Source organism: Hippichthys cyanospilos, chromosome 7 (assembly GCF_059441005.1).
Source record: "Hippichthys cyanospilos isolate Australia breed blue-spotted pipefish chromosome 7, RoL_Hcya_1.0, whole genome shotgun sequence".
In the NCBI taxonomy this organism is placed as follows: Eukaryota; Metazoa; Chordata; class Actinopteri; order Syngnathiformes; family Syngnathidae; genus Hippichthys; species Hippichthys cyanospilos.
In genome coordinates this window covers 20599440-20616393 of record NC_142375.1, presented here as the reverse complement: position 1 = coordinate 20616393, position 16954 = coordinate 20599440, and the positions used below count along the sequence as shown (strand labels likewise).

Here is a 16954-nt window from a genome sequence, read left to right as displayed (position 1 = left end):
CGTACAATCAATCAATATTTTGAAGTGCAGACTGATACAAGCTTGATATTTTAGGGATGAGTTATGTTTAGCCTGGGTTGTGATGGAGATTTTTTTTTGTCCTTCAAAATGAAATATTCTGTAGGAAAAAAAAACGTAGTGTTGCTTTGGGATTTGTGATGTATTTACACCTCAAAAAAAAAACTTTCCATATCTTACCAGACAAGATTAAAAAAGTATAAAATCTTTATTATAAAATCATAAATGTCACTCTAACTTGACTTCACCTGCCCTACGTGAGAGGCCCTATAGCCGTGCCGCGCTGACCACACACCACTCTCCTAACCAGACGGGTAACTTTCCTCCAGGTATGGGAGGAGGACTCGTAGCGGCGAGCCATGCTAACGTGTCCGCCGGCGACTTGCGGCGAGTCACCGTTGAGCGCTTGTTTCTCAAGGGTCAAAGAATTAAGACCGATCAGCGTCACCCTATCTGTGGTCAGCCGCGTGGAGCTCTCCCTTGACGTGGAACTGCCCTCACCCTTCTGGTACAACACTAGCTGATGTGTAGAGCCTGACAAGAAAGACAATATAGGTTTTAAAATGTGACATAGTACCTCAATGCATATACCCAACTATCCAGGAAGGATTGAATAACTCATTGAGCACCATTGACGGCTATAGACGTCAAAGATCGATTTTTACTTGGCTCACTGCCATTGACGGCTATTCAAGGTGAAATTCAATTCGAGTTGGTAGTGAATTAGTTAACCCGCTGTTATATTATGGGTTAGTTAAAGTGAATGTTGAATGCGGTTTTTCAATTAAAAAAAAAAAAAATGTCCGTTTGGCTTATGCATTCTTAACGCTTTCAGTGCCGAGCGTTATCGGAAAAGGCAAAGATTTCAACGATTAATTAAGCTGATCCTCGGCGATATTAACGTTTAAAAAGCCAGCTGCCGTACATGTCAAATCAAGCACTTTGTCATCCAACCACCAGGGGGCAATGTTTCCCACATGTTTGCATGACCAAAGCCTCCGCTTTTCTCACCTTAATATATTATTTACCAGTGTGAAATGGCATTGAGTTTATCACCCGATTCATGAAATATGTGCTAGCTGTCAATTGAGACCCAATTTGAAAAATCCGATTTGAAATGAATGAAAATTCTCATCCATGGCACTGAAAGAGTTAACATATCCATTATGTTATATTATTACAATCACAACTTCTTTTGATAAATAAGCCAAACCTGAACAAAACGACCCATGAATATTACCGCTGTTTCTGAAACCTTCTGAAAAGTTTACCCATGATGTTTTGACTATTCCAAAGAAAAAAATGTATTACACACCCGGGGTGTTTTTAAGTTATCCAAATGAAATCCAAATTCAATACAGTGTATTATATTTATTTCTCAGGAACAGCAATAATTTCTCTGGGGTCAATATGACCCGGTGTTGTGTTCAATTACTAGTTTTATTACATCAGAAATATTTTGTGTGTCTGTAATCCTTCTTTTATGTTTCCTCAGGAATAACAGTGATATCTCGGAGTCATTTTGACAAATCTCAAAAATACATAAACGCACAAAAAAGGTGCACAATGCCATTTTTTTGTTAAATAAGATATTTATATTTTTTAAAAATCTACATTTGACACTTACTGAAACATTCAAATTAGTTGGTTTTCAATCCAAATACTGCGTCACACTGACCCAGAAAAAATGTTGCTGTTCTTTGAAAAACGAACTTAAATCTGGTTAAAACAATAAACCAAAAACTCATAAATAACCTATCAATTAAAAAACAATAACATGTTTTTGTTTAGATCTACTTTTCTGATGATTCACGATTGCAAACGAGACACTTGTTATAATTCTTTTTAATACAATGTAAAGACCACCGCGATGATTCACACAAATCAAGGGGTTCTAAAATCAAGTTTGATCAAACCTTGTGCAGTGTTTTGGCCAATCCCGTCATCTTTACATCAAAAACATTTCACATCAAAGAGAAAGCAATGAAACAAGACACTAGGGAGCTGAAATTTCACCCGGATGGTGACAACATGTCAAAGTTCAACACGGCGCGAGCATTAAATTGACACACTAGCAGGAGTGTGCCATTTCTTGGCTAAAATATTGCGAGAATGATGTAGAAGAAAATGAGTCAAAAGTGATCAAAATACTGCACAAGGAATAATTGATAATAAAAATAATAAGGGGAAAGATAAAGGCAGTTTTGGTACACGCACACAGACTTGAAGTTGAACCCACTAAGGCAGCGATTCCCAACCACGGTGCCACAACACATTAGCATAATAAACAACAGTGATACGGCATTTTCCGCACTATAAAGCGCACCTGAAAGCCTTCAATTTTCTTAAAAGCTGACAGTACGCTTTATAATCCGATGCCCCTTATACTCCTTATTTTGGGGAACGAAAAAAATAACTTAATCGCCTTGTAAATGATCTTATCTGATTGTTTTGTTGACCTTCCATTTAGTATAGTGATAGTGGATGCACAATACAAACCCAGCCATTACTGTAGCTTCTATTCTATGCGTCTTATAATGCGCTGACAGTATGCTTTGTAATCCGATGCCCCTTAGTACCGCGCATAAACGGCGAGTTTAATTTGGGGGGGAACGAAAAACTAACTTAATCGCCATGTAAATGATCTTATCTGATTGTTTTGTTGACCTTCCATTTAGTATAGTGATAGTGGATGCACAATACAAACCCAGCCATTACTGTAGCTTCTATTCTATGCGCCTTATAATGCGCCGACAGTACGCTTTGTAATCCGATGCCCCTTATACCGCGCATAAACGGCGAGTTTAATTTGGGGGGAATGAAAAAAATAACTTAATCGCCATGTAAAAGATCTTATCTGATTGTTTTGTTGACCTTCCATTTAGCATAGCTCTAGTGGACGCATAACGCAAACCCAGCCATTACTGTAGCTTCTATTCTATGCGCCTTATAATGCGCTAGGCCCTATAGATAAAAACAGTTTTAAAATAGGGCATTCACTGAAGGTGCGCTTTATAATCCGGTGCGCCTTATTGTGCGGAAAATACGTTAAATATGCTAAGTACAATTATGAAGTAGCTCCTCATCTCCAATTTTTGATGTCTGCCCTCTGGTGGTTGGCTGACTGCTTGAGTTAGAGTAGTAGAGCAAGCATTTTCAAAGTATTGCCGATGATTAGGTTCATTTAAGGCAGCCCAAAACGTGATCACGATGGAAAGTGAAAAGTGTAGCCAGAGGCGTGGTATTTTCTGCGGGTAGAATATGTGTCTTGGCACCACATTGGTTGGGAAACATTGCACTAAGGCACCTTGTGACACTGATAGTGAGGTCCGCTCATTGAACGAATAAAATGTTGGAAGTTTACTTTGGGAAATGAAGTTGCTATAAATGCTTCTAAAATTCGCTAGAACAGAGGTGGGAAAGCTTTTCCCATTGGTCGTTTATAGAAAACATCACATGATCATAGAACAGATATACAATTTGATATTAAATCATTCAATCCAAAAGACATGTTTGTACGTGTTTTAAAGAATCCAGACATTCGATTCCAAGTATTTATTCGACCCCAAATTGTTCTCAACTCATTCAATGCCAGACATATTTTTATGTTCTTTTTTTCCACAAAAACAGGTGCTTATATAAGTTGTTTTTTTTTACGTTTGGCTAAAGGAGGGTCTAAAAACAGTGAATGAAGTCATGAAGTAATCTATTACTTTTGGTAATTATCTAATTCTGTGCCCTTGACAACTATAGTCGTCAAAGATTGTATTTTATCGAGAACTAGTGGTAGCTTTTGAAGTCACAGATCCATTTTAACTAGTTGGGCTAGCAGTGAATTATTTAAATACTTCAATACAATACTCAATTACTCTATACAATAGAGTAATCAATTACTTTAGACACTAAATTACCAAAGAGATACTCTATACAATAAAATAATAAATTACTTTAGGGACTAAAGTACCTAAGCGATCACATTTATACTTTAGTGCTAAGGTACTTTACTAGTTCTAAAGTACTTTAATACTAAAGTACAAAAGTACTGAATACTATATTATACAAAGGAATTGATTACTTTAGCACTACCTAAAGTTATCACTTGAACCTTTGCGCATTATTTTGTCCAATCCTTTGATCTTTACGTCAAAGGTAAAGTATTGAAAGAAGACACTAGGGAGCTGAAATTTCACCTCGCTGGTGACAACATGTCAAAATTCAACATGGCTCGACCACATAAGTGTTACCAGGGGTGTAACATCCCTTTGATAAAATACTGCGAGAACGATGTGGAAGAAAATGACACAAAAGTGACCAAAATACTTTAGGGTTAAAGTAATTGATTGCTTTTAACCCTAAAGTATTTTGGTCACTTTTGTGTCATTTTCTTCCACATTATTCTATGAATAGAACAGGTAGTTCTAAAGTATTTTAATATTAAAGTACAAAAGTACTAAATACTATATTGACAAAGTAATGGATTACTTTAGCACTACCAAAAGTTATCAGTTGAACCTTCGTGTGTTATTTTGTCCAATCCTTTGATCTTTACGTCAAAGGTAAAGTATTGAAAGAAGACACTAGGGAGCTGAAATTTCACCTCGCTGGTGACAACATGTCAAAATTCAACATGGCTCGACCACATAAGTGTTACCAGGGGTGTAACATCCCTTTGATAAAATACTGCGAGAATAATGTGGAAGAAAATGACACAAAAGTGACCAAAATACTTTAGGGTTAAAGTAATTGATTACTTTTGTTTTTAAGTAATTAAAGTAATGATTACTTTAATAGATGATTCATATCTTACTCATATTTTACCAGCCATTTTTAGACAATCCGGTAGACAAACGCGAAGAAAAAAAAACACATATACCAGTTATGGAAAAAAAAAACGTCAAAATGTGTCTTTGGCACCCAATGAGTTGAAAGCACTCGCAGGTTGCCCACCCCTGCTCCAGAAGCTGGCACAAGTATGTAAACGCATACGCGCACAATCGCACCCACCCAAAAACGGACGACGACGCAGCTTTTTAAATGACGACAGCGAAAACACAGACAGACAGAGAAAGCGCCATTATCCTTCTAGGCACGTTTGTTGGCGGAACACCCCGCCGGCCGGCCCCACGAGTCTGTCACTCATCACGTGTGCTCTGTACCATGGAGTATTTCTTACAAGGGTTTTTCAGGCAGGCCGGCGCCCAGCTGACGGGCCAGCCGTACGCGCACGGCACGGGCGACTTCACGTTGCGCTCCATGAAGTTGAACAGCGGGTTCCACCACGTGTTGTTGAGGTAGTTGTTGGGCGAGCATTGACACTGAAAACGGGACGGAACGGCAGAAAGAGGAGAAATTATTATTTTTTTTTTTTTTTATCTGATCTCGAGCGGCAAGAAAAGTGCCTTTAGATAAGATTTATTTTTATGACTAAAAGAAACAAACACATTGTGACAAGACATCAGTTTTAAAAAAGAATACAAATTAATAAAAGCTGAAAATGTACTTTTTTTTAAAATTAAACTTACTAATTAAATTTTTTTATTTAATACATTTCCAATTTAAAAAATGTTGTGTTACAAGAGGTACAGAACATTATTTATTTTTTATTCATTAATTAAAATATTTAAATTTAAAAAAGATGATACAATCTCACTAGGTTTTATTTTGTAAAATTATTTTTAAAAAGGCTAAGCTTTTTATTTTAAGATATACAAAAATGGAAAACTTTGTGTTGCAAGACCACAATCTTTTTAAACAAACAAAAAAACAACTGTAAAAGTAGGTTCTTTGCAAAATATTTTGAAACACAAGTTTGACAATGTTAAAAATCTTACACAACATTTTTAAGAAATATTTTTGTTTTTTCTACCAGATATTATTCTATTTTGTAAGAAAAACGTCACAAAGTTTATTTTAATTCAGCAAATTTTAATAAAAAATATTATTATTATTATGCCTAGAGTAAACAAACACATTGTTACAAGAAAAATGGTTCAAATATAACAAAAGCTGAAAATGTAAAAAAAAATTTTCAAATTAAACTTACTAATTAAATGTATTATTTAATAGAAAATGAAAAAATGAGCGTTACAAGTACAGCACATTATTTATGATTAATTAATTAAAATATTGAAATGTTAAAACATGATACAATACCACTCGGTTTTATTTAGTAAAATAATTTTCAAAAGGCTTAATGTCTTTTTATTTTACGATATCATGCTACTATAAATACAAAAATGAAAAAAAAATTCAACGTGACAGGACCACAATGTTTTTAAACGAAAAAAGAATACATTGAACGTAAAAGTAATATTTGGAAAAATTATATTTGGAAAAATAGAAAATCGGAAAACTTTGTGTTACAAGACCACAATCTTTTTAAACAAAGAAAAAAACAACTGTAAAAGTAGGTTCATTGAATGTAAAAGTAATATTTGTGGGGTTTTTTTGCAAAACGTTGCAGGATATTTAAGTAGAAAACAAAGAAAAATCAATGTTCACATTAAAATGAGAGTATTGTTGTTTTAAGATGTTTTAAGACACCAAGACGTGAAACCCACCTGCGTGTTGGCCTTGCAGTGATACCACCAGAAGAGTCGCGTTGTGACAAAATAGGCCACCACCACGTCCACGCTGTAGTGCTCGTGTGCCACCAGGATGCACACCACGCCCACCGCGCTAAGCAGCCAGCACATCAGGTGGTACCACCAGAACGAGCGAGGCGAGTCTGCACCGAACGCAAAACGGTCACGCCGACCGGAATCAATCATTTTTACTACTTCGATTATCACGGTACCTTCGCTTTTGAATTGGATTAATTCCGTGACCAAGCTTGAAATTCAAATTACTTCTGTAACATAATAATATCCCGTTCAAAAGAATTGAAATGCCGTGAATCCATTTCAGACCACCAAATACAGTCGTATAAAAATCATATTACCGTAGTTTCCGCACTATAAGGCGCACCGGATTATAAGGCGCACCCTCAATTAATGACACATTTTCAAACTTTTTCCATACATAAGGCGCACCGGATTATAAGGCGCACCCTCAATTAATGACATATTTTTAAACTTTTTCCATATATAAGGCGCACCAGGTTATAAGGCGCAGCCTCAATTAATGACATATTTTCAAACTTTTTCCATACATAAGGCACACCCTCAATAATGACATATTTTCAAACTTTTTCCTTACATAAGGCGCACCGGATTATAAGGCGCACCCTCAATAAATGACATATTTGAAAACTTTTTTCAATTACAATATAGTAATACTCAAAGTAATAACAATAATAATGCAAATATTAACTCTCAATAGCATAATAAGTCAATGTTAATATGAGCAACCTTGTTAAACTGTAAACACACAAAACAAACAGGTAAAGCTTACTTTATTCCCCATCTAAGAATCCCAATCTCAATATTGATCCATATATAAGGCGCACCTGATTATAAGGCGCTTTTTCAAAAAATTAAGGCTTTTAGGTGTGCCTTATAGTGCGGAAAATACGGTAATGCATAAAAACAATTACTCACATTCTTTGATAAACAGGTAGGTGAGTGTAAGCATCACGGTGTGTCCGCTGAACAGGAAGTCTCCACACATAATGTGGGACTTGGTAATGGACAGCCCGGCGCCGGATATCAACCTCAGAACTCGCTGGAATTTGGCATACGAATCTCCGTACAGCTGATGATGGGAAGCGCAACAAGTGAGGATATAAACATGTTAGCAATGGTGAGCTAGCAATAAAAGTCCAAGGCGGGGTCATTAGTGTTTATACATCCTGCTCCCGTTATCCAGTACTGTTTCTAACGAGAATTGGTGAAATGTTACGATATGCTAAATGTATAATTTAACAGTAATGAAAGTACAAAAAAGCGGTAAGACCAGTGTTTTGCATTTTTCTCTCTTCCGATACTATTTCCAATGAGAATTGATAAAAAGCCAACATGCTAGTAGTCGGCATGCTAACATACATGATAGCAAGCTAGCTATTTGTAGAGAAAGTGTTCAATTTGCTTTATAAAGGATTTGCTCCGGGTTCTGGCCCTAGCTTTAATGAGAAGCGCTTAGAAGCTAATATGCGAACAAGTAGTAAGCTAACATATAGTGAGTGAGCGGCAATAAAAGTATAAAAAGCGCTAAAATGAACTCATGTTTTTTTTACATTTTTCCCTGTACTCGGATACTAGTTCCATAAAAAGCTAACATGCTAGCAGTGGGTATGCTAAAATACACGGTAGCAAGCTAGTTATTTGTAGAGAAAGTGTTGAATTTGCTTTATAAAGGATTTGCTCTGGGTTCTGGCACTAGCTTTCATGAGAAGCGCTTAGATGCTAATATGCGAACAAGTAGTAAGCTCACATATAGTGAGTGAGCAGCAATAAAAGTATAAAAAGCGCTAAAATGAACTCATATGTTTTTTTTACATTTTTTCCTGTACTCGGATACTAGTTCCATAAAAAGCTAACATGCTAGCAGTGGGTATGCTAAAATACACGGTAGCAAGCTAGTTATTTGTAGAGAAAGTGTTGACTTTGCTTTATAAAGGATTTGCTCTGGGTTCTGGCACTAGCTTTCATGAGAAGCGCTTAGATGCTAATATGCGAACAAGTAGTAAGCTCACATATAGTGAGTGAGCAGCAATAAAAGTATAAAAAGCGCTAAAATGAACTCATATGTTTTTTTTACATTTTTTCCTGTACTCGGATACTAGTTCCATAAAAAGCTAACATGCTAGCAGTGGGTATGCTAAAATACACGGTAGCAAGCTAGTTATTTGTAGAGAAAGTGTTGAATTTGCTTTATAAAAGATTTGCTCTGGGTTCTGGCCCTAGCTTTAATGAGAAGCGCTTAGATGCTAATATGCGAACAAGTAGTAAGCTCACATATAGTGAGTGAGCAGCAATAAAAGTATAAAAAGCGCTAAAATGAACTCATATGTTTTTTTTACATTTTTCCCTGTACTCGGATACTAGTTCCATAAAAAGCTAACATGCTAGCAGTGGGTATGCTAAAATACACGGTAGCAAGCTAGTTATTTGTAGAGAAAGTGTTGAATTTGCTTTATAAAAGATTTGCTCTGGGTTCTGGCCCTAGCTTTAATGAGAAGCGCTTAGATGCTAATATGCGAACAAGTAGTAAGCTCACATATAGTGAGTGAGCAGCAATAAAAGTATAAAAAGCGCTAAAATGAACTCATATGTTTTTTTTACATTTTTTCCTGTACTCGGATACTAGTTCCATAAAAAGCTAACATGCTAGCAGTGGGTATGCTAAAATACACGGTAGCAAGCTAGTTATTTGTAGAGAAAGTGTTGAATTTGCTTTATAAAGGATTTGCTCTGGGTTCTGGCACTAGCTTTCATGAGAAGCGCTTAGATGCTAATATGCGAACAAGTAGTAAGCTAACATATATTGAGTGAGCAGCAATAAAAGTATAAAAAGCAATAAAATGAACTCATAGGTTTTTTTTACATTTTTCCCTGTACTCGGATACTAGTTCCATAAAAAGCTAACATGCTAGCAGTGGGTATGCTAAAATACACGGTAGCAAGCTAGTTATTTGTAGCAAAAGTGTTCAATTTGATTCATAAGAGATTTGCTCTGTGTTCTGGCACTACATCTAATGAAAAGTTCTCGGATGCTAACATGCGACCATGCTAACATGTAGCAAATGTCTGATAAGGCTGAAACGGCTGAAATTAGTTGAAATGTATTAGGACAAGTTCAAATTGTAAAACGTCTGAATTCGTTGGATAATTTTACAATGGAAAACGTATAATTGTAATACTAAGGCAACAGTTATGCATCACATGGAATCCTCACCTTTGGCGCACATGTCATGTGCATACCAGGAACGGGCAAAATTGTGATGTACATGGTGATGCAGCGGTACAGGTACAAGGTCCCCAAGATGAAGAAGTAGCGTCGGCATACTATGGACCTGCAAGATCGCCGCATTTGACAATCGGCATTTGAATTTGAAGGGAAAATCTCAAGACATCTGTTACGCAAACGTTAAAAGAAAAAATCTGAAACAGATCTCGGTGACTTCTTACTTGTGGTTGAAGAAGAAAAGCTGCAGGAACCAAATGGTAACCAGCACGATGCCGTTAACCTCCGTAACCGTGAAGGCCCACTTGACTCTGTCGATGTATTCAAAGAAGGTATCGGGAAGCGGCGGGATGCTCTCCTTGGGCGGAACCCTCTCGTGGACCACGGTGATGACCACCGTGGTCAGCACCAGGCTGAAGCCGGCGTAGAAGAAGAGAAGCGTGGTCTTCCACCACTCGGCCGGCAGACGGTTGGCCTCGGGCTCCTTCATGGAGATCTTCACGTAATCGTTGTGCCTGCTCTTGCGGAAGCCCCGCTTGATGTCGCCCGAGCCCGGCGCGTGCACGGGGCAGGCGTTTTTGTCGGCGCCTTCCATTATTTGATTCATGCTATCCGCCTGCGACGAAGACATGGCTTCCTGCTCTGTCCATTCACAGGTGGGACCCTTCTGGATGGAGGTTTTGGCACTGCAATAAGAATTCAAACCTCAGTTAAATAGATTCCACAACCTTTTCGGGGTGATTTTGTAGTTTTTTTTTCCGTCCCAGCGACGTGCAAAGCAGACTGGTGATGGAAATGAGAACTTTGTGGACTACGTTGGCTGGAAAAAGATTTCATTCTGATCACGTGCCGGCGTCTAAAAGAAGTTGCCCCAGAAAACGGTGCATGCTTTCACTTGTGCTTCTTTGTATAGCTTGCGCCCTGAAATCTCATTACCTATGCAAACGGTTCCCCAAATTACCATATTTTCCATAATATAAGGCATAAATAAGTCTTTAATTTCCTCAAAAATCAACAGTGTGCCAGTCAGCTTTGTCCCGAATTCTGTAAAAATGTTCTTGTGTGACTTTGATAAACCTTCCGCTTGAACGGCTACCATTTCCCGTTGACACAGGGACGTACGCAAATCACATACGCATCAATAAACCAATCAGAGAACGCTACGTAATATGTGCGGAACGTATGCGGGCAACGATAACCCAATCGTAGATCACGATGTATTACAAACGGAACGTACGCTCAGTGAGAAACCATTCCGAGAACATTATAACTGAAGATATGTTTGAGCACGTTTCGGATTTTAATATGACGGGTTAAATACGGAAATACACCCCATAATCGAGACTGTGCCTGATAATAAAAGATGGCAGGGGACCCAGCCTCCAGATTTCTGTTCCACGGGGCAATAAAAAGACCCCTTTTTAGTTGCTGATGATTCTGTCACAACAACCACGAAAGTTTGAAATTACTCCTCGGAATTGTCCACTTTCTACTCTTGGCCCCTCCTACTTTTAAGTCTTTAAACCCGCCCTGAACAAATCACAGAAATACAATAAATGCTTCATATATACTTCACGCATAGTCTTCCTGTCAATTGACCAATCATATCATATCAGACATCCCCATCCAGATGGGTGATATCCGCGTTGAATATCACGTTGCCGCATGTTGCCCGACACTAAAGGACCAGCGCGAGCGCCGTGGAAAATGGCACCCAGAAGACAAAGTGAGTGATGAGCTACAATTACAATGTTTTTCACCGTGCTCCACTTAACGGCCGGAGGAAGTCCTACATCAAGCGTCCGACAATATCCACTTTCGACATTTTCATTATTTCACATCTAAAAGGTTTTAAAAGGGCGAATTTAACTGCTAATGGCTCCGGGGATACCGACTCTAACCGAGGGCCATTTAGCCTGCATAGACAATGAGATGTTTACTTGTGGACAAATATGGCACCCGAGCAAAGAATCGGATAGAAATAGACGGTATCGTGTTGCTCGGGATCAATTTTGGGGGGGGGATGACGCTCGGTCGGAGAATCGCAGATGTAAGCGGCGAGGTGCAGCTGATGGATGGCTGCAAACGACAATGTTTGACAGGTGGCGACGAGTCACCGGGCCGGTGAATTCCGCATACAAACGACACGAGATCATTAGCGTGCACGCTAGACGTGGGAAGATGCAATGTTGTGACTAGAAATGCAAAATCGTCCCACGTCCTAATGGTATTATGACCAATTTTCGGTTAGTTTTCTCAAACGGTACATGAATGTGTAAAAAATGATATTTTATTAACCACCAGGTGGCGCTTTAAATGATTTAAAAAAATATTTAAAGGTAATAAAGGCATGAGTATTCATGCATCTGCGAAGTTTTACATTTTTTTTTAAGCTTGTACAGTAGAGTCATTTAGGTTTTTGTCACTCTTGGCGAAGAAAAAATGGAACTCATATTTTGAATCATATATGTCAGCGGATCTTCACCAAATTTTGCCCGGTTGTGACGCTAAGCCTGATGATGCACAACAGTCGAGTCAAGCGTTTAGGAGAACGAGGGAGCAGTTCGGGACCTGCAAACGTCCAAAAATGGGCCAAAATTCCACATTAAAAAATTCATAGCTCCTTTTCTGTATGTCTTGCGCTGACGTAAATAAAAAATATTAAAAAATATATATATATATATATATATATATATATATATATATATATATATATATATTTTTTTTTTTTTCTTTTTTTTTTTACGGCAAATATTACAATTAAAATGCATTACAATGCAATGCATGATTTTATTTTTTTGTACATTCAAAAGTATCACTGTAAAATCGAATGAACAGTACATTCAATCAGATTTCAGATACAGTCGAGTGTAATTGTAAATCCTTTTGAATGTAATTGCAAAATCATTCACTTTTGAACATACTTAGAAGTTAAACGCTAAAAAAATCCCCCCCCCCCCCCCCCCCCCCCCCCCCAAATTGGGCAACAGGGTATGCTCTTCAGCAACCCGTGGCATTATGGGAAAGATGCTGTTTTTTGCTTTGTATGTTCTGATGTATTTGCGAGTATGTTCAATTGTATTTGCAAATACATTTTGATGAATTTTAAAAGATGTGTGAACATGCGTACAAGTACATTCAAAGGTATCTTCAAATGTATTCGAAAACACACTTGCAAATATGTTCCAATGTACTTGAAGCTAAATGCTAAAAACAGCATTTTTCTCCCATAATGCTACATGGTATATTATGTTTTTAACATTCAATTGCAGTCTCCAATTGCACGAACACCTGAACGCATCAATTCAAATATTTTCTGTACAGCTGAGTATGTCTCATGTAAGGATTCAGTCTGCTCCGATGGGAAGAAAAGACAAGTCTTTTTCCCCCTCCAGCCAATGCGTTCACCAGTGCTTTACAGGCAATGGGTGGTGATGGAAAATGAAAAAAAAAAAAAAAAATTACAACAGCTATTCCGCACGTCCACGCGGCGTAATGGATAACTTGGCCGGCTGCACTCAGCCAGGCTATTTCCAGAGAGCCCGGATGAAGGCTGTGTTTTATACTCCGCAAGCAGCAGGGCTGGGCCTCCATTTTGGGGCCTCGGTAATAACATGCTACCGTAGCTCCCCACTCATTTACCACTTGGCGGCGTGCGGATCGTCTCCATCAAAGCGAGGGATAAAAATACTGTAAGTTGTGTTAAAGGCGGGGCCCTCATGGAACGCTGCAGAAAGTCTCCTTTTGTAAATATTGAAGCTGTGCGCGGCCATAAATATTTCGTTTGACTTGTGTTCCTTCGCATTTGGGCCTTGGACTCAAGAACAGAAAAAAAAAACGGGGATATTGATTGAAAAATAAACAAAAAAAATCACCATGGCGTGTGTAATGGAACGTTGATTTTGAGTTTGTACCGCTGTAAAATTAATTTGACTCAGTGCTATGGCACAGTGGGGTCATAACATCGCGAATTGTGACAGACCACAGATGGGTTAAACCGGACAGGTTGGAGGCTTCTACCAAAAGCGGGGCCTTAAATCAAATAGCCGACCTGTTGCTTGTTCCTAAGATTAGCAACTGGGTAGAGCACAGGTGTGGAACTCCAGTCCTGGAGGGCCGATATCCTACATGTTTTCAAACCTTTTCCCTCAAAAACACCTGATTCAAATGATTGGGATCATTTCGAAGCTCCTGCGGAGCTTGCTAATGAGCTAATCATTTGAATCAGGTGTGTTGGGGAAAGAAAACCGGAAAACATGCAGGATGCCGGCCCTCGAGGACTGGAGTTCCACACCTATGGGGTAGAGTAAGGATCCTGATACCTAAGGTAGGGCAGACCTGTTATAGGGCCCCTAGATTAGAGGTTGGGTAGACAGATCTGAAAGGACCACATACGGCACAGGTGTCGTACTCCAGTCCTCGAGGGCCGGTATCCTGCAGGTTTTCCGGTTTTCTCCCCTCAACACACCTGATTGAAATGATTAGGATAATTTTCAAGCTCCTCCAGAGCTGAGTAATGAGATAATCATTTTAATCAGGTGTGTTGAAGAGAGAAAAACAGTAAACCTGCAGCATACCCGCCCTCGAGGACTGGAGTTTGACACCTAAGACATATGGGACGGACATAATGAGGTCAAAGACCACATGTTAACACATCTGCGGGGCCCTAGTTCACATATGTAGTTGATATTTTGCGGGTCCCTTAGAATAGAGATTAGGTGCACAAGGGTGCCTTAGACCAGAGGTAGGGTAGACCTTGAGGAGCCGCATATGGGTTGGGCTTATAAACACACCTGTGGGGTGTTATATCACACATGTAGCCAATCTGTTGCTAGTCCCTCGGATTAGTTTGTGTGGAACAGGGTGACTGAGACAAAAGGTAGGGCAGATCTGTTTCTGTGCCCTCAAATTGCGGGTTGGTTGAACTGGGGTGCATTTGAGTAGGGGTAGGGCAGACCTGAAGGGACCACATACGGGGTGGACAAGATGGGGCCTTAGAACATATGTAAACATACATGTGGGGTCTTATATCACATATGAAGCCGACCTGTTGCTGGGTCCTTAGATTAGAAGTTGGGTGGACCAGGTTACCTTAGGCCAGATGTAGGGCAGACCTGGAGAGACCACATATCGGGTGGACAAGATGGGGCCTTAGAAACACCCGCGGGGTCTTAGATCACGCATATAGCTGACCTGTTGCTGGGCTCGTAGATTAGAGGTTGAGTGGATCTGGGTGCCTTAAACCAGAGGTAGGCTGGTCCTAGAGGGACCACGAACAGGGTGGACACAGTTTTGGACCACAGGTGGGGTGGATTATGCAGAAGTAGTCACGAAGGGGCCTTCAACCACATGTGGGGCAGAGCCGGAAAAGCCACATGTGGTGTGAACATGCTGGGGCCCGAAACCTATTAGATAGAGGACGTGGGGGCCTGAAGCCACAAGTGAGTTGTACATTGTAAATAATCACAGGCAAAAACTGTGAGTCGCCCTTATAGGTCTCACACACACACACACGTTAAACACCATGTTTCACATGAGACTCGTGGGTGTGGCAACAGGTCATTTGCAGTGTCTTGTAATTACACTCTCTCCCTTTCAGACAGACTCCCGACATCTGGGAGTTTGCAATCGAATTAAAGGCGCAATGGCGGATTTGAAATGTTTCGATGTTTCCATGATATAATCCTGTTTTGATCCACTTCAGCTACATTTAGGTTTCCTTCCTATACCGTCATATGTAAAGTGCAATCACATTTGATGAGTAAACTCATTCAAATAATACAATAGTGGAGAATATGGCCAGAGGCCAGATCTCCAAGACAAAACGCAAACGAGCATGGACAGAGCAATTCCAAAAACTATAATGGACGCTAACCACTTCACAAGTGGTAACAAAAGCCAGACAGCGACTGTTTTGTTTTAAAGGACGAGAGCGAATCGAATAGAATCATTCCACTCTCGATACGTACCTTCTTTTATGGGCGAGCTATAAAAGTAGTCATACCCTCTCATACAGAGCCGTACGGTATCGAATCGTAATCCCGCTGAGTTGAACTGAATCTAATTTATATGCTTTAATATCAAGCAGTCCTTGACTTATTTCCCATGTACTTAAGACTATACCGTATGTTTTTGTGGTGAGATGCATAGTCTTCATTTACACCAATACCATTGCTACGATTAAAAAAATGTTTTATGTGTGTATTAGACTGATAGCCATTTGCATTCATCCGCATGGGCTCCCCAAGAAGTAGCTACTGATACTTTAACACACAGATTATAATAACATAAAATACAGTACTATCATAAGATCATTTTCTTGCGGTCTCAGAGGATTTAAAAACTGATAGGATCAGTTCAATAGTCACAACATGAGATGGCACAAGAAGTCTGTGATGATAAATTGTTATTATGATAACAATATTCTGGATACCTTGGCACACTGACCGGCGGAGCAACAAACACACTGTTGAATGGATCTCTATCAAAATGGAGGGGGGGAGGGGTGGGGGGGGGGGTGCGTCCTACCTGTCCTCGTCCGGCCTCCGGATGTCTCGCTTGGTGGCGGCGTCTGCAAGAGCCTGCGATGATGCTGAGCTCGGTCGGCTCGGGGAGGAGTGCTCCGGCTCCTCAGGGGACAGACCCTCGCCTTCCGGGGCTCGCTCCTCCCCGCCGCCCATCGCTTTCCGTGCGCCAACCAGACTCCGCTCGACCTTGCGCTCGCGTCCATCCCACTCGGCACCCTCGGATGCCAGTCGCGGCCACTCGCCCGGCGCCAGCGTGACGTAGGCTGGCGTCAAAGGTCGGCTGGAGCGGTGACGTTTGACTGCGGCGTGACGTACAGAGGTGTGCGAGTTGACTTGTTGTGGGCACGCTGGTCGGCTCGAGGGCGGCCTCTAGTGTGCGGCTAGGGGATTTTTTTTTTTATCATCGAGGCGCCTGTGAATAAAAAGGGGGAACGGATGTATTTTTTTGTACTTTTTTTTTAATCCTCTATTTTTTTATTTAAATCCTGTCAAAAAAGAAAAAAATACATATATTTTTTTTAAAAAATAGCAAAAATATGAAAGACAAAGGGAGAAAAACATTTCAT

The 16954-nt window shown here is 39.7% G+C and overlaps 1 protein-coding gene across 2 annotated transcripts; it reads right to left on the bottom strand.

The window, feature by feature from the left end:
* Positions 1-222: 222 nt before the first annotated feature.
* Positions 223-16736, bottom strand: sgms2a (sphingomyelin synthase 2a). Of its 2 annotated transcripts, XM_088418472.1 has the most exons (7): positions 16390-16736; positions 10086-10547; positions 9853-9970; positions 7557-7710; positions 6579-6745; positions 5192-5333; positions 223-552 (listed from the first exon to the last, which is right to left on the bottom strand). In XM_088418472.1, the coding sequence occupies exons 1-7, from the start codon at positions 16539-16541 to the stop codon at positions 272-274; spliced, it is 1476 nt and encodes a 491-aa protein (XP_088274598.1). In that variant the 5' UTR covers positions 16542-16736; the 3' UTR covers positions 223-271. The 2 variants fall into 2 exon arrangements, with proteins under 2 accessions (XP_088274598.1, XP_088274597.1); XM_088418471.1 differs by having other exon boundaries at positions 430-5333; positions 16390-16673.
* Positions 16737-16954: the final 218 nt, after the last annotated feature.